This window comes from Bradysia coprophila (genome assembly GCF_014529535.1).
Source record: "Bradysia coprophila strain Holo2 chromosome IV unlocalized genomic scaffold, BU_Bcop_v1 contig_106, whole genome shotgun sequence".
NCBI lineage: Eukaryota > Metazoa > Arthropoda > Insecta > Diptera > Sciaridae > Bradysia > Bradysia coprophila.
The window spans coordinates 500493-524862 of NW_023503372.1; the positions used below are offsets into that span (position 1 = coordinate 500493).

Consider the following 24370-nt stretch of genomic DNA (forward strand, 5'->3'; position numbering starts at 1 on the left):
TTTACATAAAATGAGTTCGTTATTGATGTTTAGGTAGCCCTTGAAACCATATGACGTCATGCGAAAGGAGACAACTATAGTCCTGTTGACATTACCATGTACCATTACAATCAACCGTAAGGATTGTTTTTGTAATTTTATTTAGGAAAAGGGGTCAGTTTGAAGTTCAACTAGAACAATGCCGGCTTTATTTTATAGTCGTTAAGTTAAATAAAGATTTCGGTTTTTCGAAATCCGAACCGAAATTTTCGGTTTTTCGGATAATCGATCCAACTCTGAATCAGATCATCTTCGATCTTTAAATTAGCATAGTCGTTCGAAATGGAGCCACAGAACCACTTTCATTAGTCGGAGGAGGGACGACAATGTCATCGTCGTATGAATCGATCAGTGTTTCTGTCTCGATTCCACACTTTTATCAGTTTATTTTTCTCTGTCGTGATTTGATTAATTTTTACACAAATTTTTTTTGAACATTGCAAATATTTTTAAGAATATCGTATTTTTGATCAAAAAGAATGTTGAAGTTCTGAGGCATCGGGGAATCTGGGACACGCGACCAAGCAGGAGCGGTTCATTTTTGAAACGTCAAATAAGGGACCTAATACACTGTATGAAAATGAACTCAAATGAACACTGACTTAAGTTGAATTAATTTTATTCGCAAAATATAAGATAATACAGGTCCCTAGTCATATAAAGCGCTCCTGCCTCGTTTACTTTACTCTGCCGTGGTCTTGAACTTCGTCTGTTTTTGGTATATCTCTGGAAATACGAAGTTTCTCAGCGCAAGTGATGCATCAAACGAAAATTATTTTTAAAAGCGATTAGACATCGGATTAGAAAGAAAAAGGGATTGTCAAATTTGGGTCAGTGGTCCATGGTCTCTTAAATGACTGTGACCAAAGTCCTTGTTGTCTATTGACAATAAACCAAAATATAATTTTTAAATAATAAAATTTTCTCTAAGCTGTATCTCCCGCGGAAGGGACCTATCGAAATCGATTCGGTACTGGTAGATTAAAGCACCATATCAACTGCTCTGCTCGAGTCGTTTATACTGCCCAAGTTCGAGGTTTAAAATCGGAGGCAATCGATGGCTACTTGCGATGTTTCGAAAAATGTGAATGAAGTATTTTATGTACTGTGAATTTAAAGGACACATAATGTGAAGAAACGACAGAATATGTTGTCATCCACGAACAAATATATAGCGAAACTTTTTCGATTTTATTTGCCTCAAACATAACTATAAACCTCCTCTACAAACCATAGAATTAATAGCGCGTAACACCCCATACATATCACATGGCGAAAGTGAATATAATTTCTGATCGATTTTCCATTTGTTTAGTTATTTTTTAAGCGTTTTAAGTGTATGTTCTGTGCTAAAAGATTCGGTTCGCTTTGAGTTGCACGGTGATTATATAATTTTCGATTATTGGCCGCGGATTTGCTGAAATAATTGTGAGCTGAATGATATCTAGAGACGATGACAAATCAATGTTCATTTCATACGTTAAATTTTATAAATTTTGATTTTTAGCCTCTAACGAAGTGCTGGGGGCTCTTACGTTTAAGTTGCCGTTTGTAACATTTGAGATACACAATAGGGAATGTAAAGAGTGGGAGTAAAGTGTCAGCTATGAAGAGTTATGATTGGCAGCGGTTTCGATTCAATATTTTGGAAATAAAGGTGTTCCAGTGGTGGTTCCCTTAATTTAAAATTTCCGCTGATTTCTCCAGAACCTTTCAACTTCCATGAAGCTTTTGGGTGGATTTGGGTCACTAGTGACTTAAATGAGGGGCTCCAGTGGTGGCTCCTAGCACCTTCCAACTTCCATTAAGTTTTACGATGGAATTGGGTGACTGGCGACATGAGTGAGATGTTCCAGTAGTGGTTCCTAGAATTTAGGATTTGAAACGATTTCTCTAGACCTTTTCAAATAAGGTTGATGAGTAGGGGTGTGCGATGGGTAAGGAACCGAGACTGGCGTAGTCCACAAAAAAATTTTTTCATCCCTAGATGTCAAATATCGATTTTAAATTTTTTTTTTTAAATTGATTTACAACTTGCGTAAAATCAAAGAAACTAAATTTTCGAGTTTTCGGTTGCCCACATATTTTGACCTCTACCAAAAACTTACTTTTAGATTTTTCTTAGCTGTATTAGTCTTATTCGACTAATTGGGGTCCAATTTAACTGGAAAAAATAAAAGCCGAAAGAAGTTTGACGAAAAATTATGTTTTGTGAGTCGTCAAAGTTCGCCGACTATGAAAAATTGAATAAATCAATAAATCTAGTAACAGAAGGATTCTTTGGAGTTTAATTGTCGAATCCGAGCCGTTGATCTGTCTTGTTGAGCATGAAACATTGGCTGGAAATGGCATGGATGTTCTAACAGGGATTTTTGTTAATTTTTCCAGATTCCTAATCAGTTGTAATTTATTAAACTGCTTCTAGACGGTTGCTACGCCACTACTTCCTCTATTCTTGGAAATTACAGAAAACTTCTAAAGTTATCACTTGTTTTTATCGGTATTCGTCTTCATTAACACATCTTTTAAGGATAGTAGATACCACCACCCAAACATTGGTAACATTATCAAAAGTCTGCCATCTTCGTTCTCCTAGGACCGGAGAACCCAAGGCAGTTAAAGCGATTTTCTTTACGTTCTTATAGACTTAAGTAACAAGGCGGAACTAGACACATCGGTAACACGAATTTTCACATGTACTTCTCAGTCCATTTCTTTGTATGGGAATGTATGGAGACGGTATTTCTCCATACAATTTGAACTTTTATTCGGGTATAGAGTCATAAAGAATCATTTTCTGGACGGGGCCCTAAACTATCTGACGCTTGAAACGCTCATTGTTGAGCAATTAAAAACTACAAATCAGTTCATTACTTCTAGCAACTCTCCAATTTAGGTTCATAATTCGTCTAATTTGATCCTCCGGATTTATTGCAATCAAACGTGAAGTGTGTTTATTAAATAGTGAAAATGTTTTCATCTGCTTGCTTAACAATTTTCGTTGCCATTTGCTGCCAGCCACAGTTAATCTCTGGCCAACGCTACAATGGATATAGTTATGCAGTTAATATTGGAAATTTACTCAACACTCAACTGGGAAACAACATTGGGAATGTTTTCTACCCGTACGATCTCGGCGCAGATCGGCGCGTTGATTCGTTTAATTCCTTTAAGGGAAATGTCTATAGCGATCAGCTGGACATCATCTCAAAAAATTTGAACTATATGAAAGCGGGAGCAAACAAGCCGCTCGGCTCACACACTCACCCAGGTCGCTGTCCAGTCACCCGCAATCAACGAAATATTGATGTTCGCAGGGTGAGCGATTTTTTTTAAATCAGATGAAGTGAAAATTCGAAAGATTGAGGCCGAACCCTAAAACATGTTTTATAATCGCTGAAAAAATATTGAAAAAAATCAAGACTTCATAATAATTAGGCGTTTTATTTAATTTCCGAATTTAGTTGATGGGTTTCTGGTACATCCTGGAGCGATCAAACAGTCTAGTTCCCGTTGATTTCTGCACCACCACCAACTTCACCTACATTTACGACAATGTATTTCAATTCATTGACGGCAGCCAACATTACAACGACAGGTGAATTGATCAATTTCATCAGGCGTCAAATATACACCCGACTTCATCCATAGATCTTACCCTATAATGTTTTGTGAACAAATTTTTGATCTGTGGATGAAATCGGCTGTGTTCGATATGTCAAAATTTGTGTTAACAGTTTCATGGAACAAACCTACAGACATTTCATAATTGTGACAGTTGGGATCAAGGGCAAGCACAACAATGTACAGTGAAGTTCACTGTTGAAGATTTTGATAGGTCTACCCCGTCTACCCATACACGATATATGGGTAGACCAGTAGAGCTGTCAAAACGTCCCTGGTTAATTTTAACGAATAATTGCTGTACGTTTCCCAAAATTCGTAGTTTTCCATCCGTCAAAGTGACGTTCTAAATGTCAAACGGAAATTATTAGGCGAAGTAGTCACAAAATCGTTTATTTTTCTATTTCTCCAATAGAATTTTGTGAACAATGAGACGATTTTGTGACTAGTTTGCATTATGCTATTTTCCTTCGCAGACACCCTCTCTTCAAGCCGCAGATTGGCCTCTGCTTGTTCAACACTGACTACAAAATCTCGGCGACTATGAACTGCTCAATTGAAACTTTGCCCGGCAACCCGCAGTTCGACATCCACATACTGTCCACCGATTACGACACTTACTGTATGATGTATGTCTGTCAAAATAATGATGACGGAACTTACACCGGTGAGTTATTTGGATTTAATTTGATTAAGAATTAGAGCTATTTACGTGCTCAGCAATAGTTCAATGATGAGAACAAAATTCTGGGCTACAGAAGGCTACAGAAGGCTACAGAAATGGGGAAGACTTTAGTCTTATAACACTGACCTCACATACAAACGTATCGAGTTCCAGCACATTAAAGCACATAAATAGTTCTGTCTAACTCATAATTGAGGAGAGTGATGCACTAACCGTCACAAAACGACAATAAAAATGGTTCGGTTCATACATATCTCTTCTCAATTATCAGTCCAGCTCAAAAACACGGAGTGTCAAAGACCTTTCTACTGTGTGATCTCAAATGAATTTATTTTCACTGATTATTATTTGGTTCCTCTTGTCAGACCTTGCCTCCCTATTCTCCCGAACTTCGTACCTCACCGAAGCATCGCGACGTCATCTCCGCCAAATCACTTGCAACAACGTCGGCCACTGCGTCCAGATGGATATTCTTAACCACAATGCGCAGTGCGGCAAGATTTCTAGCGAAGACGATTTCAATGACGACGACTACTTCGACTTCCACAGCAAAGTTGGCAACCGTTACTGGGGTTAACTAACTTGATTCCATCAAATGGTCGTTATTCGACAAAAAAATTCAAAAGACACGACGAGATACAAATAAATTAATTGTAAATGAAAAAGAGTAGCTGTTCACAGCTAAGAGGTTGCTTAATGATTAATTTCATAATTATTAATATTACAATGGTGTTGTAACAACGATAGAGAGATATAATTGTTCTGTAATTTTTCTTTATTATGTTATTAATCACGCATCTTATATAGATGAGTTACACAGTTCGATGAAAAACGAACATAAATCAACGCTCTGCAGACTTACTGAATTCGGCAAAAATTGCTATTTCTTTTTTCTTCAAATACAAAAATTTGTTTTTTTTTTAGATTTTTTGATTTTGGCAAATTATTAATTTTTTGCAAATTTTTTAAACAATTGTTAAAAGTTTCCTATGTGCAGAATGAGCACCAGCTGTATATCACCAGCTGGATCTACTAACACACACTTATTGTATGATAAACAATCAAAACATTGTTTAACAATGTGTTTACTTCATTCATACGTGTTATGTGCGCTAACGTAGCAATGCACTGTGTGTAGGTTGTCTTTGCATTGTTTACAATACAAAGTGTTTTTGTTTGCACACCAGCTGGTGATATTCAGCTGGTGCTCATTCTGCACATAGGAAACTTTTAGCAATTGTATCAAAATTGAAGAACAAAATCAACCAAAATTCTGTTTATTCAAAAACGTGAGGTAAAGTTAGTAAAGTTAACGGATCCATAACTTTCCCTCCAGTTTTTGAATAAAATGAGGCAAATGATGGAAATGGTCTTTCTTATGTGTTTACCGACCGGTATTCCATATCCATCATTTGCTCCATTGGTAAGTAATGTACTATTATTTGTCAATCATTTTCATCATCGTTTTTCATCAAAACTGTGTAATTGATTCCAATCTCTCAATATAATTATTACAATCGTTAGTATTTAAACTCAGCATTGACATTGACATTTTCAAAATTTCATCATTATCGTTTGCTCAATTGTTATTCGTTTACTAAGTGATATTATTGATTAATTACTTTAATTAAGGGATTTATTCCGACTCTTATTATTACATTAAATTAAGAGATGAGGAATGCCGATGAACGACTTATGCCATTATATGAATGGCGTGTGCCGGGCTTGTTTACGTCACGCTTTTACGCTTCCGTTTGGACGACGAAATTCATGCAAGTGATTTTCGTTTTAAATCATAAGAATATGAAACGGTTTTTCGTTATAATATAATACATGCAATGCATGAATGCATAAATTGCATTTAACGGCATTCCTCACCTCCTAAGTCAATGCATTATTACATTTACCAAAATCATTTAAATTTAAAATATTTAGTTTTTTTTTTTAAATTATTTCTCAACATTATCAATGTAGGCGAACAGTAAATTATACGAAAATTCACCTTCTCAGTGTTTTGTTCAATTTCTTTTTGTATTTTTCTAATAAACCAAGGTTCTGAAAGAACAGGTTAAGACACCTCTGAGCTGATCACAAAGGCGGGTGACACCAATATTTCTCTGTGGCGCCGTCATGTTTATGAAAATTTATGTGACGACTTCAACTTAACAAAAATAAAAAAATTTTAATTTTTCTGTTCAACTTGAATTTTTACATAAAATTGTAATGAGTGCGGTTAATAAAGTTGGTGTTAACCTGTTCGTTCAGAACCTTGTAATCAACAACAAACAGTTTCAATGGTTGTAACAACAATTTAGTCTGGTCTCAGCTGCAATTTTCGCGATCGGCTTGTTGAAAACGAGTTCATGATTTGATCTTCTAGACTGGAGCTGTCAAGTTTTATATTTCAAAATGGCGACGTAATTCAAGATGACGTCAAAAACTAAAAGTGCTCTATAAATTTCATTGTTCATCCGAATTAGGTAAATCAATTTTTTTAAATGTTCCATGATCCATGCCTGATTTAGGAATATTTAAAGGATAGTATTGAACAGTAACTAATCAATAAATCACATAAAAGAAAAACTATTCAAAATTTCGCGCCGCCATTTTTCACTAATTTTGCAGACCCGAGTAAAAAAAAAAGTTCTCACAAAGCCTAAATCGATCGAATTCAGACTTCTCACCGTTTCAGTGAGGAAAATTTTGTATGAAGCTCGTTCGATTTAGGCTTTTGAGAAGTCTCACTTACAACTTTTTTTCAGTCATTTTTCAGGAACTGTGTACTCGCCTTTAATAAATGCTTCTTAAATCCTCATTCATGCTACATTTTCTAGGTATTGTGAATGGTCTGACTGTCATTTGCATTACATTTCATAAGATGGCGCAACATTTACAACAATAATAATTAAAGAAATGGCGCAATATTTTTTAATCGAAATCAGATTAGAGAACAACAAATAGAGCAAAACGTGTTCTGTTCTGTATGCAATTTTTATTAAGAAATGCTAATATAGATTATTTTGCTCACTGATTAAGCAAACAATGCCAGCCGGACCATTCACAATATCTAGAAAATATATTGTGGAATGAATGTCGTTCAATACTATTTAAGCCAAAGAAGTTACATATATACTGATAAAAGATGGGTACCGAACATAAAATTCGAGATCAACACCCTCACGGCAGAGTAAAAGTAACCCAGGCAGGAGCGCTTGTTTGACTAGGGACCTGCATAATCTAGTAGGCCTATGTTTTTTGCGAATGAAATTTTTCAACTTATGTCAGTGTTCATTTGAGTTCATTTTCATACAAAGGATTAGGTCCCTCATTTGACGTTTCCATAATGAACCGCTCCTGCCAGGTTTACTTTTACTCTGCCGTGACACCCTGCGAGATATTTGACATTAGGCGAAATAAATGGGCAACGGTAGTCTGGTTTGTTTGTTTCGTTTATCCACATTTTTAAAATTTTAGCGCAACTTTTATACATTCTTAATCAGAGTTCAAAGATATATGTTAGTAAATTGGGTTCAAAAAATGCAATAATGTGTGATTTTGAAAGAAGTGATGAGTAAGATGGTCGGAAATACCCAAGTAGCAAAAACAAACATGAGAAAACTTGGTGTTGCAACAGTTGTTGAACGAATAAGTTTTGAAAGAAACAGGCGAATTGATCGCATATCAGTTCAAAAACCTAAAAGTTATCTCTTTAACCTTTCTTTGTTTCAATTTTTGTCGCAATTCACTGACATCATATGTTGCCTGTCACTCAAAACAATCGGAAAAACCACGGCAGAGTAAAATAAACCAGGCAGGAGTGGTTCATTTTCGAAACGTCAAATAAGGGACCTAATACACTGGTTGAAAATGAACTCAAATGAACACTGACATAAATTGAAAAATTTTATTTGCAAAAATATAGAGCTACTAGATTATTCAGGTCCCTAGTCAAATCAGCGCTCCTGCCTGGTTATCTTTCCTCTGTCGTGGAAAAACAAAATTTTCTATTTATACAGAAAGAAAACGAAAATTTCTGGTAAAAAGTGACCACTGTCATGTGAATTTAGTTTTCTTGGTACATCAAACTGTTCCATAATGTAGCCCAAGGTTTAAGGAGCATTTATCACACGCATCCAAACAACCACAAACTCGGCTGTTTCAGACTTTTCAGACCAAAGTCGCATTTTATGTAAGAAATAAAGTCGGAAAAATTATCATTGGAAAGCTGAGGTATTAAATGTTTTTGTTGTAAATAGAATGAATTAGAGTGATACTCGTGTGATACGGAAAAAGAAAGGCTGCCGAGGACGGGAGTGTTCCTGTTTGCAAAGTTTCTCGGCCGAGTGTAAACGATGACAATCATGAGTATGACAAATCGGCAAAGCGAACCATTCGACACGGTCATGTTGGACATCGATCGGTTTTGTGTTCGTATGGCAAATTGTGCGATTTTACTTTACGAACTGTGATAGCTTTAAATCGTCATATATTGACAGCAATATATGCTTCTCAATGCTCCCGATCTATGCGTATCAATCGTCGCTTTTTTGATTCCGTCTGATATATCGGAGAATTTATATCACCGAGTCAAAACCGATGTGGAAAGTTTTTTTATGTTGTTTAACGGTGTCAACGGTTTTTTATTTTTGAATGACAGAAAATTTATCAATGAAAATATTATACCGTTTGATGTATAAGGTAAATGTTTGGTATTAAGTCAAGAATTAACGGAAAGTTTTTTTTTTGTTACAAAATTGTTACTTATTATTTCATTTAATATTAAATTTAGTAGTATCGTTTGATGAATAAGTCAAATATTCATATTAAGTTAAGAATCAATAGAAAATTTATTTTTAAATTTTTGTTATATTATTTGATTTAATATTGCAAAGTTAATTTTGTATAACTGAAAAATTAGAAATATGAATTAATTTTTTGTATATTTAAATGATTTTTTACTGTTTAGTAATAAAATATGTTTGAAATAATCTAGTTTGTCTTGTTTAATTAAAGGAAAAAAGCGAAATTGATAAGGAATCTTTTACTTCAAATTGTAAGTTGAAGTTGATTAGGAACTATTTTAGTTCGAAATGTTCCATATTGATCAAAGCATACATGATCAGTTTCATACTATATTTGAACATCACATATTTGCTTTGATTTCTTACAAATTTCTTACAACGCGGATGTATAGACTGTTATGATCAGAGCGAGAGAACCGAAGACTAGTTTATTATAACTTGCCTTGGGGTACTTGTCAAAATATTGCTTTCTCTTTCAACATGCTACGTTGAGAGCAAGAGAACCGAAGACAGGTCTCTTATAAGTTGTCTTGGGGTACTTGTCAAAATATTTCTTTCTCTTTCATCATAACACTCTATAACCAGCAGAAAGTTATATGTCAAAAATGAAATTTCGTGTTACCCTTGAAGTAACTCCTCGAGTAACTCGATTTTTCCAGTAAGGCTCGGAACAGGTCGGAGTTCGGTGATACTAAAACCCTAATCTCGAATTTGGCCTTTTTTTTGACAAATCCGACCAATTCCGAGCTTTACCAAAACGTAACCAATTTAGTGACTCAACACCCAAAAAATTACATTCAGCACAGCTAAACACTTTTTTTTGAAGCGGGACAAGTACAAATGTGTAACGTAGCTATAGGACTTACAACTAAAATGCATTACTATTCAGCTGAGCAGGCCATCATTCTCATCTATCTTGTACATAGTGTAGCTCAATAGATTATTGGCTCGTTCGGTATGTGTTTTTGATGTCGATGGAAGCACGGGGTTTCGTTGTGTTTTGAAATTAAATTTCTCCATGTTGCCAACATTACAATGTCAATTATATGTATGTGCAAGGTCTTTAATTTGTACCAGGTGAAGTCGTTTTTCACCAAGCAATCTGCATAACCTCCGAATTGAAATATCTATTAATAGTTAACAACGTGAGGCAACTTGTAACAAACAAAAATCCAAACCCACCAGAAACCAGTGGCGATCCACCTGTCAACGGACGATATATAAACAAATTCCTTAATCTCTTGACAATAGTACTGTTCAACAGTACAATAATACTGTTCAACTACCACGAAAAATATACTCATATACTGTACAAATTCGGGACAAGTATATTTGTTAACGTAGCACTTAGTGTGGCCAGTATGTAAAATGTACATATATGCGGAACGTAATATTCAGCTGTCTTGTAAAATAGTTCTGCACAGGTAGCACCATCAATTTTTTTTCCCGTGAACTGTTATTTAACATTTTGGTTGTAAATAATAATTCGTCTGTTAACAGTTTATAAACTGTTTTCTAGACTACAACTTTTCAGGTTATGACAATTTCACAACCATTTGGTTTTTTGTGTAACTTTTATCGGCCGATATACCCAAGTAAAAATACCAACAATGTCAACAGTTTAGAAAAGGTAACCACAACGTTGTGTCAACCTTTTGGTATAGTCAGGGGGCATTTCGTTCGCATTGAGATCACCAAAAAAAAAATTTATGGGATAATTTTAAGCGTAATTAATGGTCAAAAAAGCACTAATTAGAATTTTTCAAGGCGCGGATCAACAAGCTTTTTTTAACAAACAAAATAAAATCTGTGGTACAATGTAAACATTTCATTTCTTCTGCAACTTACCATTATATTCAACGGTGATTCTATGTAAAATATAAAGCCAACTATTAGTTTGAATTCACAGTCATTTCGTTTTGTCTCAGTTTTGCCTCCGTTGCGTGACAGTTGGCATTTCAAACAATGTGCTATATTGTATGAAATGTCAACTATCATGTACATGGAGGCAAAACGGAATGAAAACGGAGATAAAACGGACCTCTGAGGCCACGTTAACTCGGCTTGATTTCCACTAACCTAAAAAGTACTACTTGTGAGACAAAATGGAATTTTTCCAATTTTTGCTTTGTTTACTTGACAGCTCGCTATCTCACAGAGTACGTTTTGAAGAGAGGAAACCATACTTAATGCTTGTAAGAATGTAGTAACGACATATAGAAAAATCACGTCCAAACACTGTGCATACATATGTCGCCTTTTTATAGTCGGTTTCATATTTTATATAGAATCACCGTTGAAAATAATGGTAAGTTGCCGAAGAAATGAAATGTTTACATTGTACCTGCTGATTTCATATTGGCATTCAAAACTTTGTTTGTTAAAACAAGCATGTTGATCCATTGCCATGAAAAATTCTAATTAGTGCTTTTTTGACTACTAATTAAAAAACTTAACAAATTATCACATTTTTGATTTATGTATCTATTGAAAACGAAAATGTGATAATTTGTTAATGTTTTTAAACGTGTGCTTAAAATTATCATATAAAAGTTTTTCTTCGATAAACTCAAAGGATCGCTAGAAACGAAATGCCCCCTTACTAGTTATCAAATAGAAATTTTAATTCGAGTTAAATGACGGTCATTATGACCTTTGTACAACCTGATCTAAACTTCGAAAGTGATTATTCAATACTACTCTTGTAATAAAAAAAAGTAATTACACTTTCCAATTCGGAATGATTGTCTAACTTTTTTCAATGTCATTTTTTACTGGTTTTCCAAATGGGTTTGCAAACAGGTGTCAATGTATCATAATATACGCGAATGACATCAATTTTGTTTTGTTTATGGACAACAACAAACTAAGCTAGTTAGACAACGGCGCCGGCTTAGGTCCATGAGCTAAGTGGGATGATCCCGGGCTGCTGGGAAAATAGGGGCACTGTAAAATGGTAAATCGGAATATGAATCTCGGTTTAAGGACGAAGCCCAGGGCGCTGGTATCTAAAGGCGCAGGGCGCTGTATCTCCTCCAGCCGGCACTGGAGCAACAGAATTATTTCGTTGGTTTAAAGCGACTACTTCACACATTGAGTGTGTGACACTTGATTGAGTCGATAGTGGGAAAGGACTATAACTGTAATTGTCAACTAAGTTTAAGCTTTATTTTGTGAGATTTTGTTTACTTTCGTTGTGTTCATAATTAGTTTGATTTGATGCTCCGGATTTATTGCAATCAAACGTGATTTGTGTTTAAATAGTGAAAATGTTTTCATCTGCCTGCTTAACAATTCTCGTTGCCATTTGCTGCCAGCCACAGTTAATCTCTGGCCAAGTGTACAATGGATATAATGTTGCAGTTAATTTTGGAAATCGACTCAACACGCAAGTGGGAAACAACATTGGGAACGTTTTCTACCCGGACAATCTTCGCGCAGGTCGGCGCATCGATTCATTTGATTCCTTCAACACAAATGTCGACAGAGATCAGTTGGACATTATCTCAAAAAATTTGAACTATATGAAAGCGGGAGCAAACACGTCGCTCGGCTCACACACTCACCCAGGTCGTTGTCCCGTCACCCGCAATCAACGAAATATTGATGTTCGCAGGGTGAGCGATTTTTTTTTTGACGGATTGAGGCCGGATAGGTTTCTCCAAGTGTGTGACCCCTGAAAGATATTTTATTCTCTTGACTGAATCTGAATCTGGAGTAATTTTTTAAAGGTGTAGAACTAATATCTGAAGGTTGAAGAATCTGTAAGCCACTCTTGGAAAAAGTTTAGTTAAAATCGAAAAGATTACTTTAATCGATATCTGTTTGTTTAAATTGTGGGTGAGTACAGTGTGTATAGTTAGGTGAAAGGTATTGATTTGGTAGGAGGATGGCGAAAAATAATTTGGCTGGTTCATTCCAGACTATCAGAAATTTTTACGTGGGCAATGAGGTTTCAATCATGAGGTTATCAAAAATTCCGAGACCCTACCCACTCACATCGTCTAGCTTTCTCTTTTTTTTATTTTTTGAGTCATTCTTATATCGATATATCAAGGTTTTGATAGTTAAATTTCAAATTCTCGTGCATATCGATAATTGTAAAATTTTTGATAATGACATGACCACAACCCTCACAATTCTAAACTTCAAAAGGTTATCTTGATTCTCGGGAATGACTTTAAGTAAAATGTAGCGCGGGCCATTTATGAAAAAAATAATCAAGACTTCACAATAATTAGGCGTTTCATTAAATTTCCGAATTTAGTTGATGGGAATCTGGTACATCCTGGAGCGATCCAACAGTCTCGTGCCCGTTGATCTCTGCACCACCACCAATTTCACCTACATTTACGACAATGTGTTCCAATTCATTGACGGCAGCCAACATTACAACGACAGGTGAAATGATCAATTTCAACAGAAATTTTATAATCAAGCGATCAAGGGCATTTACAGCCAAGGTTCTGAAAGAACAGGTTAAGACAGCCACGAAGGCAGGTGACACCGAAATTGATAAATGCACTCAGTAGAGATTGTGTGTGTAATCAACTTGAAGAACATGTTTTTCGGGAAAATTCGGAATTTCGTTTTTGTTAAGTTGACATGTTTCTATAAACTTCGTAAATGTCGACGCAATTTGTGTGTCACCGCCTTTGTGATCAACTTAGAGTTGTCTTGACCTGTTCTTTCAAAACCTTGTGTACAACAATGTCCAATGAAGGTGGCTCCAATAATTTTGAGGAAAGTCAAACGATTGTGTGACTAGTTTGCAATACGCTATTTTCCTTCGCAGAAATCCTCTCTTCAAGCCGCAGATTGGCCTCTGCTTGTTCAACACTGACTACAGAATCTCGGCGACAATGAACTGCTCAATTGAAACTTTGCCCGGCAACCCGCAGTTTGACATCCGCATACTGTCTACCGATTACGACACGTACTGTATGATGTACGTCTGTCAAAATAATGATGATGGAACTTACACCGGTGAGTTCTTTGGATTTAATTTGATTCAGAATTAGAGCTATTTACGTGCCCAGCAATGGTTCATTGATGAGCACAAAATTCTGGGCTACAGAAATATGGAAGACTATTGAGTCTAGTAAGACTGACCTGAGGTGACCTCACATACAAAAGTATCGAGTTCTAGATCGCTTGTGCTATTGGTGAGCACATAAATAGTTCTATCCAACTCATAATTATCCATCCATCTTTATATTTCGACCTTTTTACTTTGACCTCTCAAATGATAATTTACTTGAAATTTCCAATTTTCACTGATTAAAATTTGGTTCCTCATGCCAGACCTTGCCTCCCTCTTCTCCCGAACTTCGTACCTCACCGAGGCATCGCGACGTTATCTCCGCCAAATCACTTGCAATAACGTCGGCCACTGCGTCCAGATGGATATTCTAGATCACAACGCGCAGTGCGGCAAGATTTCTAGCGAAGACGATTTCAACGACGACTTCGACGACAAGGTTGATTCCATCACATGGTCGTAATTAAAGTAAAAGGAGCAAAAAGCTGTTTATAGCTAAGAGGTCGCTTAATGATTAACTTTATAATTATTAATATTACAATGTTACAACACCAGATGTACAACAATGTACAGCAATGTACAACGACAGAGAGAGATAATTGTTTTCTTGTAATTGATTCTCTTGTCAGATGTATAACACCTTCACGCAATTATATTTAACTTATATTGATTCGAATCTCTAAACAAATTTATTACAATCGTTAGTAATTTAAACTCAACGTTGACATTGACATTTCCAAAATTTCCGCATTATCGTCGACACAATTGTTATTCATATAGGTACTTAGTTATATTATTGATTAATTACTTCCGTTAAGGGCTCAATACGACTTTGTTCCGAGTCACATTCTTACATTGAATTAGGAGATGTGGAATGTCGATGATGTGGATTTATAAATGCGTTTCTTGTTTAGATCAAACATGCGAATTATTTATACGGTCGATTGTGAGTGTTTCTTTCTTTTTCTTATTAATCGATGACTTGCAATGTTTCGAGTTGCGTTAAGGTATTTTTCACGTGGTTACTGGGAAGGAACGGGTTGGCTCAGTGGTAACGTACTAGCCATCCACCAAGAAAACCCTGGTTCGTGCAATCCCAGAGAAGGAAAATTCTATATATGATTTTTCTTCAAAGTTTAGCATGAAAGTAACGTTCCTAGGTGTACCCAAGCTTCAAAATTTGGGTAGTTGCGGTTTTTGGTGCCCTCAACGAACTGTACTCATTAGAATGACATGTATGACGACACCCATTCACGATGAATTCTGTGTACAAATACCTGAGTCTAACTTAAGGCGGAGATCCAATTAGCATCAGATAAAAAATAAGACTATGATTTGCTGACTTGCAGGCGTGGTTCGGAATTCACGTAAAGAATGTGGTCCACACTTACCCACGTGGTGGTCATTGGCTAAATACAGAGAAGTGGATAGTAAAAAGTTAGAATCTTCTTGAAGCTCCTTCCAAAATGTGCAATTCTCTTTCGACATCACTCCAAAATGAGTGATTCTTTCTCCAGACGCTTCTTGATGTTGAACACCAATGGATGCACCAACCACCAATTCATTGCATACTTTTTGTTTATGTTTCTTCTTTTCATATAATGTTATAATATTTGGCTTAACATTGCATGAAATATGGAAATATGAAAGAAAACGAATAATAATTTAACGCTCGAATTGACTCATTACACAGTCTGCTGTTGGACGGCGAAATTCATACAAGTGATTTTCGTTATTACAGCATTGATTAATATGAAAGTGTTTTTCGTTAATGCATAAATTATAAATGGCAGTTTCCACGCTCAGTGAGAATTCACAATTTGTACTAACACACATAGGGACAGTAGTACTAGTGTTCAAAATATACATTCGTAGCACATTTTTTTTGTTGCCGGTATTTTACAGAAATTTGTAGCGGATTTTTGGTTTCTACCGGTATTTGGCGTCATTAATCTTTTGTTTTCAATGTAAAATAGCGTACAAAGTGCTATTTGGATACCAATTTGATGTAACCAATTTAACTTTAGTAGCGTTTGGTTCGAAAACTTTCTGCCTATCGGTATGACATTTTAGATTTTTTTACTAATGAAACGTTCGGAACGGTGACATTTTTAATTATTTTATAATTATTTCACAATCAAATTTAACTTAAAACGTGATTAAAATGAAGTTTTGCCCTTCTTGTTATTTTTAAATGAAGTAATGGTTAAAATTTTATTGTGAAACTATAAGAAAACACCTTTGCCGTCGATGACTGCATACAACTTTTCTCACTTTAGAAACGTTCGGAACGACGCTTGATTTGGGTGTACTTGGCAGATTTTTCATAACACTTTATTATTTTTTGGTCTGAATATGAAAATTCATCTTTATTTATCATTTAGAAACAGTTTTTAAATCATTTCCAATGTTTAAAATATCTTTATTTTGCATTGAAAAAATACCATGCACGAAAATGTTACAAAAGAACATGCCAAATGCATAAATTGCGCTCATCGACCTTAGTCAGGTGCGAGTTGTCCAAAAAGGAGTTACATTTCGATTATGAAAAGCGTTTTTTTTGCAATTATTGTAGATAATCGATACCAGATGAAAAATCGCGACGTTATATAGCCGAAAACGCCATAGTTAGGGTACCTGAGCCATTGCCGCACATTGAGCCATTGACGGTTTTTTTGGCTATATAAAATCCATTTTGCGCCGATTGAGCTAATTCCGGCTGATATGGATTATGTGATCCTTTGGTCATCTTAGAAAATTTCTAGTGAAAATAAATTTATAGATGGCGCTAAAATCTAAGATGGCGCCTGATACTACAAAATGACAATAAGTCGATCACATCTTGCCTAATTTTCACGTGTAGGAGCTCAAAATTTCATAAAACAAAAGTTTATTTATCGACTACCCTACAGATAAAATCCAAAATGGCTGCAGATTGTTGAAAATAGCGGCAGATTCAAATTACCAAACGTATCAAATTGCTGTTAATTCTAAGAAAACTTATTGTTCTACTGTCGTAAATGACAAAAATTGTGGTATTTAACACTAGAATTGCTAATTGGTCCATGCAGAACCATTTCAATTTGAGTGAAACTCAGTCAGGCGACCGTACATGTTTATCTCAGAATCGCCTAAATTGTAAGAAGAGCAAAAAGTGTACACATTTAAATGAAAAGTATTTCCGGCGAACAGCCGTTTTTTTAGTGCCTAAAATAATTTGAGGCTTACGATGACTATCTTTCGTTTGACCGAAAATCCAGAGTGTTACATCGGAAGTTTACGATAATTTACGTTAAAGCTTTGTTTGGAAAGAGCTTAAAAGCTTCGTCGAATAAGCTGATAGAATGTTGTCGTCCTTGATGAATTTTGTGATCTTTATTAAAAGGTAAGATATCGTCCAAAAATCCGAACTTTTGCTTTCAGTTGTCGATCAATGGAACAGGGATAAAGGGAAATATAGGCAAATGTAATAGATTTTTGTGTATGTTTGTTTCATTTATGAATGGCTGTGTTCTACTTTTTTTTAACTTCAAAGCTGATGCTGTGGCTATGGCATTTTATGACCAGAGTAATGGTATTTCGCAAGAAAATGAAGCACAACGAATTCCATACCAAATGACATAAAAGTTGTAAATTTTAAGAATTTTTAGGAGTTTTAAGTGAAACAAAACCATTGAGGAATATAAACTGTGGTAATAAAATGGCATCTTGAAAAGGTTCCAAAGGTTGCTCACAAACGAATTATCTCAATCAGACCTTTTCAAATTAATCAAAGTCAAATCAAATCTAAATGAACAACAATAATGCATACTTTTCAAGCTCGGAGAGATAAAGAAGTGATATTTCGATACAACGAAGAGGAAAAAGAAGAAACGGTTCGGTTCGATATTTTTTTTTTTATTTTATCTTTGTTTCCACTTTAGCAAATAGATTGAGTAACAGTTGACGTACAGCCATTAAATGAATAGAATGAACAAACTTTAACCAAACACGTCAACTTCCCGGTTTTTTCATAAGTGAGTTGGGGGAGGGAAGTATTAATTAAATCAACAAGTATTAGTGTAAACTCCTGAGCCGTTTCTGAGAACCAGCACTTGTGCAACCGTAAGGAGTTACGGCTTACATATAAATTATTTTAGATTTTTGATTTTATGATCATTTTCTCACCCGATATGGCTGAACACGCCGTTTTAGTGGAGAAAATGATTATTTTCTCACCTAAAATAGCGCCTTTTAGAATGACAACAAAACACAATTTTCGACAAAATAAGGATTTTCGCATCGTTATCATGAAATGTTTATTTGTTAACCTAGGTGAGAAAATAGGAAATTTCAACAAGAGCGAAGTTTTGCGGCCAGAGATGCGAGTGCCGAAAATGGCTCGAGTTGGAATTTCCAATATTCTCCCCTAGGTGAACACAACGTTTTTCATACGTACTAGGGCTAAAAAGATGAAAAGTAAAGTTTTAGTGTAAATAAACCCACGAAAACGATCCCAAGTAGCATTTCAGAAAAAATAACTTATTCGTTAAAATAACGTTGTAGCAACGTTGCCACAACGGTTGTGCAACCGTTGTTGCCCGGTTATAGTTTAACCTACGTCAATTAACCGTTGGATAACCGTTCAATAACGAAAAAGTTAAAAATTATAGTTGCTCTACCTTAAATTTTTAACTTTTTCGTTGTTTAACTGTTATCCAACGGTTAATTGACCTAGGTTAAACTATAACCGGGCAACAACGGTTGCAAAACCGTTGTGACAACGTTGCTACAACGTTATTCTAACGAATAAGTTATTTTTTCTGAAATGCTACTTGGGGACTTTTCATTTTTATCCCGAGCTATGTAATGGATTTTTCATGTGTCGGGGCCGAAAATGATGGAGTTTTGAGATTTTTCTCTGATTTTCGACCTCTTATTACTCACTTCGTTCCGGCTACAACTCGCGAAATTGCCTAAAAACGATCGTCCACAACAGATACACAAATAACTATAACATGCTGAGTGTGTTGAAAGACGTGCTTCAAACATGAAAAGTACGGTAGCATGTCACAACCATTTTTCGACGAATGAATTTGTTTTACCAAAGCACCTAGCAGGGTAATAGAGGTTTTTACACGTCAAATAGAGTAGTTTTTTGATACCAATAATACCATTAGCAGCCTTAATGGTAGTTTTGCAATGACATTATGAAAAAAAGGTATGGAAATATTCGCATACTTCGATTAAAGTACTACTCTATTTTTTTCTATTACCCTGCTAGGTGCTTTGGTTTTACCATTTTCAAAAACCAAAACAAAATGACATTTTAGGGGGAGAAAATACCTATACTATCAGGCAAAACGTCATTTTCTCAAGTGGAGAAAATGCGGCTATTTATGCCGCACGTATGAAAAAGCTTTTGGAGGCTTGACAAGTTTGAGGTGACCAAAGGTCAACATCCAAAAATTAGTGGCGCAATCATGGACGACTGTCTTCACTGTCCTAAGGTACGTTTATTCTGAACTAAAAAGATTTTTTTTATTATTTGAGATGGCTTTGTGCCACAATTCAGATACGTTAAACTGAACTACAATACAAAGACAAAAATCATTTTGCAGAAAAATGTTGATTTTTATTACAACCTCAGGTAATAATATCGTTGCTCGGAAACGTGTGTACAAATACTTAATCTAAGCTGGTTAGCACCATCATATGGCGAAGCTGTATCAATACACATAGTTAAAAGATCAAACGTTTCAAACGAAAAAAACATACAAAAACATTAGTCCCACCAGTGTCTCCCGAAACACTTTAATGGGACACAAATCAGAAATAGTTTAAATCAATGAATACGACTAAACTTGACTAAATAACCGGCACAAAAGTCATCGGCAATAATTGACGAATTGAAGTGACCAGAACTCGAACCGGTGCTGGTTTTGCCACATAAACGGGAATATCTTTGGTGGTGAATTCGCTAATGAATTGTCGACACACTCCACACGGTGTGGTAAACGAATGCTCCTGGTACGCTACCACGGCAATTGCAGCAATTTCACGATGGCCTTCGCTTACTGCTTTACATATCGCTGTTCGTTCAGCGCATACACTGGGACTATATGCACCATTTTCTACATTACATCCGGTGAATATTTCGCCAGTTGTGGTGCGGAGGGCCGAACCGACTTGAAAGTTACTGTAGACTGCGTATGCATTGTTACGAACCTTGATGGCGGCTTGGATCAGTTCTTTAGCACTTGGGTCTGTAAATTGAAAATAAAGTCGTCAGTTTTGCAGGCGCATTAGAGAGATGTACAGGAGCAATCAGTTTCTACTCAATATCCTCACCCAATTCTTCATATTGATGCACAAGATTTTCGTCCAAGATCTGGCTCATGGCTTCAGTTATTTTTCCCCGCAACGAACGAATAAAACGAAATGTGACTGTGAACCTTAGGAAGTATTTTTATGTGAAAAATTACGGTTCCTTTTGCTAAACGTTTGTTAAAACTGATAAGCAAAGTAAAGAAGAATTATGTTCGTTATCACTTGAGCCCGTGTGTAGTATTGACAAGAAACAAATGAATTCAAGTTCAATATTTACATTTCGAAGACGAGATTAGAGGAGTGAGATAAGTAGCTTAATTGCATGCATCAGCTGATAATTGTTGATCCATAAATTGATCAGTGTTCTGCTGCCTATAGCAGTTTTCGTACCAAACTGGAAATTGGTTATTTGTTTTTTGTTAATATGGAATTATGGACCACAAATATATACGACAGGCCCTTAAGGGTTTATTTATATAAGAAAATGTATGATAAACTCTCGACTAAATTAAAGAACTAAAAGATTTTATTTTGTATAACATTACAGCCGGCGACTTTGAAATATGTGACTTATTCAGATAGATCATAACAGATGACGTTGTTTCCGCCCTGTAACCAGCGCAGCGACATCTGTTTTAATTTTAGTGTGGCATTACAGCAAAGATATATAGGCGGAGGTAATCCTATCAGACGATAGGCATAGCCCATCAGTTCGATGCTAATGACATCTCTTTGTCAAATGGTTGACTTCGGTTTTTTTTGTGTTTCACAAAATGTTGTGCCAATCAAAAACCAGATGGTTCACGTATCTATGCATTTCTTTTCTTTTAATAAAGTAAAGAGATGGCGTTTGTATTGAACTTTCGTGCCACCGCACTTCTGATTCGTATACATATGGCATTACCTCCGCCCATATACCTTGGTATTTATCAAGATATAGTGTGAGCCCATATATCACCTTGGCCTATGCTGCACAACGGATCTTGATTTAAACCTCTGAAGTGGTTCATGAGCTCCTTTTGGAGTTTTAGGACTTTAGTTCTATTTGCTTTTACATTGAATGTGAGAAAGCCACAAAATAAATAATTCAGGTAATGTAATTATAAATGGCATAGGTTAAATACCTAGGTCCTAGGAGGGACTGATATGCACACACAACGGCTCTCGGTCTAACAGGTGATTTAAGAAAGGTATGGGAAAACGATTTTTTTTTCAGGTCTGTTTTGGTGACAAGTTTTAGTCACTCAACGTAAAGTTCTACAGAAATTTGATTTAAATTTTACACTGTCTTCCGATGGATTATATTTGTTTAGTCAGTTCAACGATTCACCACTTTCTGAATGTTATGCACGTTACACATGCAATGAATATAACTTCCCAATACCGTAGTTTGAAGCGAATTTATAAATATTTTAGTCTTGCGATTGCTGACTGAAACTATTCAATACATCCGAATATCGAACACCTGCGTTGTGTCACAGCTATTTTACTGTCGACCTTTTCGATTTAATATTGTAGTTATGATGCAATTAGCAAATTTAACTACTCCCATTCAATTACAGCTCCGAATTACGTTAACAAACAACCAGTCTGTGTTCTACCTCTGAATTGAATCGATGGCAGAAAAATCCAATAGGAAATGATTCCGATAATTTCATATGAAAATCTTACCCAAATTAGAATACTCTTGAATGCTACCGCCTTCCACATTTCCCAATGTTCCATTGATATCGCTTTCCATTCTGATAAAATTATTTGATTTGAATGGAAACTAATAAACAGTAAATTCTTGCCGATACTGATAATATGTAGTGCTGCTGCTGTGCTGCAACAGACTGAGTACAGTGTATAGGTGTGTATATCATTGCCATATGAGGTGAGGTATGATGATGTTTATATGTGTAGCCCGTGTAGCCAAATGTGTATTGCGTAAAAATTCTTTGTTCCTAAAATTTTTCCTACTTTTGGTTTGTGTGACATTCGATTTTCGGATTGAATGTCTCGATGAAATTTGAATAAATGGCGCGGATTTTGTGAATTTGCAGCTTTCGGATTTGGTAGCTTTTATCAGAGTGCAAAACACTCGGTGGAACATTTATTCAATATTTTAATCAAAAGATTAAAACGCGTTAGTCCTCTGCAATGGACAGATACGACTAAAATAAGCTAGCGACTCCTAGTTAATATTGACTTATGTATAAGCAAGATATATTTACTGAAATCAACGAAGTAATAGATTTTGTATCGAACACTAGACCATAATACTTTAAACAAATGAAGAAACAGATTCAATGATCAGCGATTCGTTTATTTATGTACTCAAATACTCAAAACAATTTCGCAAAGATTTTGTCTTATTTTATCTCCCGGGATAATCCCAGAAAGCTAACAAAACGATTACGTGAAAGCTTCCCATTAAATCGGTTCCAAAAATTCCTTTCATCAAAAGCTTGGATCAACTTAACAGGACAGGAAAAAGGTGAAATCTATTAATCAATGTCAATTTTGTCTTCTAAAGTGTCGATCGTTAACTTGGATGCCTATTGGAGATGAACAAAGTCAAGCATATTATCATTTGCCCATTGGTTGAAATCTCGAGACATTATCCCTACACAAGTAGTACACACACAGTCCCATAGAATTTGTATCAGTACTCGCAACAAAATTTAATTTCTAATCCATTACCAGCCGATGAACACACAAATTCACAAAAATCTCTAACGATACAACACTATTGGACATTCATTTTCTGTGGTCATTCAATAAGCAATGTAGGAATATTTTGGAGAGTGAACCACTGCTCGTGTGATGAACAAAGAATAATTTTTTGACATTTCAATTTCGAAATCAACAATTTGCGAAATGAAGAGAACGCGTGGTACGATACCTACGATACACGGGAAAAATGAACGAGTGTATGAAAATCATCTCGCTTTGTTCACATTTTTCTCTCTCTGTTGCAGAGAGAGAGGCCATTCAAAATGAATGAAATATTAAATGGGATGAATTCAAGATAAATTGACAGGGTTGTACAATACAATACATACAATTTCAAATGCAGAAAGTTTTGTTCATCTTATAGAATGTTCTGAATACATCTCCCAACATTTTGTAGGATAATTTCGGAAAATCTTAGGAAATTAATTTCGGTCAGCGATCTTATCAGTTAATCATCACAAAAAAATCAGCGAACATGTCGTGTGTAATCTAATTTTTTTTTAAATGGTGCTGCTCAGACTGTAAATTTGTTCGATATAGAGTAAACATTCGCATTACTTTCCGTTCGAGATTCAATGTCTCATAAACCTTCAACATTTTAGAAAAAAAAATGTGATTTTTTGTGTGCTGCTGTCAAAGTATCATGAAACTTATTATCCTTTGACATAAGCCGATGACACACTAATGACTTGAATTTGTTGTTAAGTTTAATATATATTTTATGTAGAATTATGTGATGAACGAAATACTTTTTGTGAAAAACTGAAGCTACAAATAGTGAATATTGCAAGCGGTTCACCACTTCCATATGACTGAAATAAGAAAAGGTCTTCTAACAATAGCATTGACAAGGAAAAAATGATGAGCTTTACCTAGAATGTGGCCCTACGCAGCAATGTGTGTAGGTTATGACTTATGAAGCAAAAGACCGTTCATCAATCTATTAATAAAGCAGAAATTTCGAATTTCGTGGTTTCGTACGATCCATACAAAATTTATTAATTTGTATCTTAGGTGGGGGGGTGGTAAACACGTAATGAAGTGATAGATTTTGCATTAATTTGTGTTGAAAATATTTACTTAGATCAAAAGAAGTAATAGATTCGATTAATAGTTACTTCTTATGCTTGCTGTGTGGAATGTTACAATCAA

At 35.4% G+C, this 24370-nt stretch overlaps 2 protein-coding genes across 6 annotated transcripts; one reads left to right on the top strand and one right to left on the bottom strand.

Annotated features, from left to right (window-relative positions):
• Window positions 1–1370: 1370 nt before the first annotated feature.
• LOC119070943 (apolipoprotein D-like) lies at window positions 1371–16077 on the top strand. Of its 4 annotated transcripts, none has more exons than XM_037175495.1 (5): window positions 1371–1467; window positions 2920–3357; window positions 3504–3637; window positions 4140–4330; window positions 14455–16077. In XM_037175495.1, exons 2-5 carry the CDS (start codon window positions 3010–3012, stop codon window positions 14652–14654), a joined length of 873 nt encoding a protein of 290 aa, XP_037031390.1. In that variant the 5' UTR covers window positions 1371–1467; window positions 2920–3009; the 3' UTR covers window positions 14655–16077. The 4 variants fall into 4 exon arrangements, with proteins under 4 accessions (XP_037031390.1, XP_037031387.1, XP_037031388.1 ...); XM_037175492.1 differs by lacking the exon at window positions 14455–16077 and adding an exon at window positions 4714–5060; XM_037175493.1 differs by lacking the exon at window positions 14455–16077 and adding an exon at window positions 4714–5060 and having other exon boundaries at window positions 1380–1467; window positions 2936–3357.
• A 3706-nt stretch (window positions 16078–19783) lies between these two features.
• On the bottom strand, window positions 19784–22352 carry LOC119070944 (cytidine deaminase-like). Of its 2 annotated transcripts, none has more exons than XM_037175496.1 (2): window positions 22172–22352; window positions 19784–20436 (listed from the first exon to the last, which is right to left on the bottom strand). In XM_037175496.1, the coding sequence occupies exons 1-2, from the start codon at window positions 22239–22241 to the stop codon at window positions 20039–20041; spliced, it is 468 nt and encodes a 155-aa protein (XP_037031391.1). In that variant the 5' UTR covers window positions 22242–22352; the 3' UTR covers window positions 19784–20038. The 2 variants fall into 2 exon arrangements, with proteins under 2 accessions (XP_037031391.1, XP_037031392.1); XM_037175497.1 differs by lacking the exon at window positions 22172–22352 and adding an exon at window positions 20522–20755.
• Between the last annotated feature and the right edge of the window lie 2018 nt (window positions 22353–24370).

Excerpts from the sequence above, each read along its gene's own strand:
- LOC119070943 (XM_037175492.1), top strand. The coding sequence starts at position 3,010 with ATGTTTTCATCTGCTTGCTTAACAATTTTCGTTGCCATTTGCTGCCAG. Across the intron at positions 3,358-3,503 it reads GAAATATTGATGTTCGCAGG|TTGATGGGTTTCTGGTACAT; the intron begins GTGAGCGATTTT and ends TTCCGAATTTAG. Across the intron at positions 3,638-4,139 it reads AGCCAACATTACAACGACAG|ACACCCTCTCTTCAAGCCGC; the intron begins GTGAATTGATCA and ends TTTCCTTCGCAG.
- LOC119070944 (XM_037175496.1), bottom strand. The coding sequence starts at position 22,241 with ATGGAAAGCGATATCAATGGAACATTGGGAAATGTGGAAGGCGGTAGC. Across the intron at positions 20,437-22,171 it reads TCAAGAGTATTCTAATTTGG|ACCCAAGTGCTAAAGAACTG; the intron begins GTAAGATTTTCA and ends TTCAATTTACAG.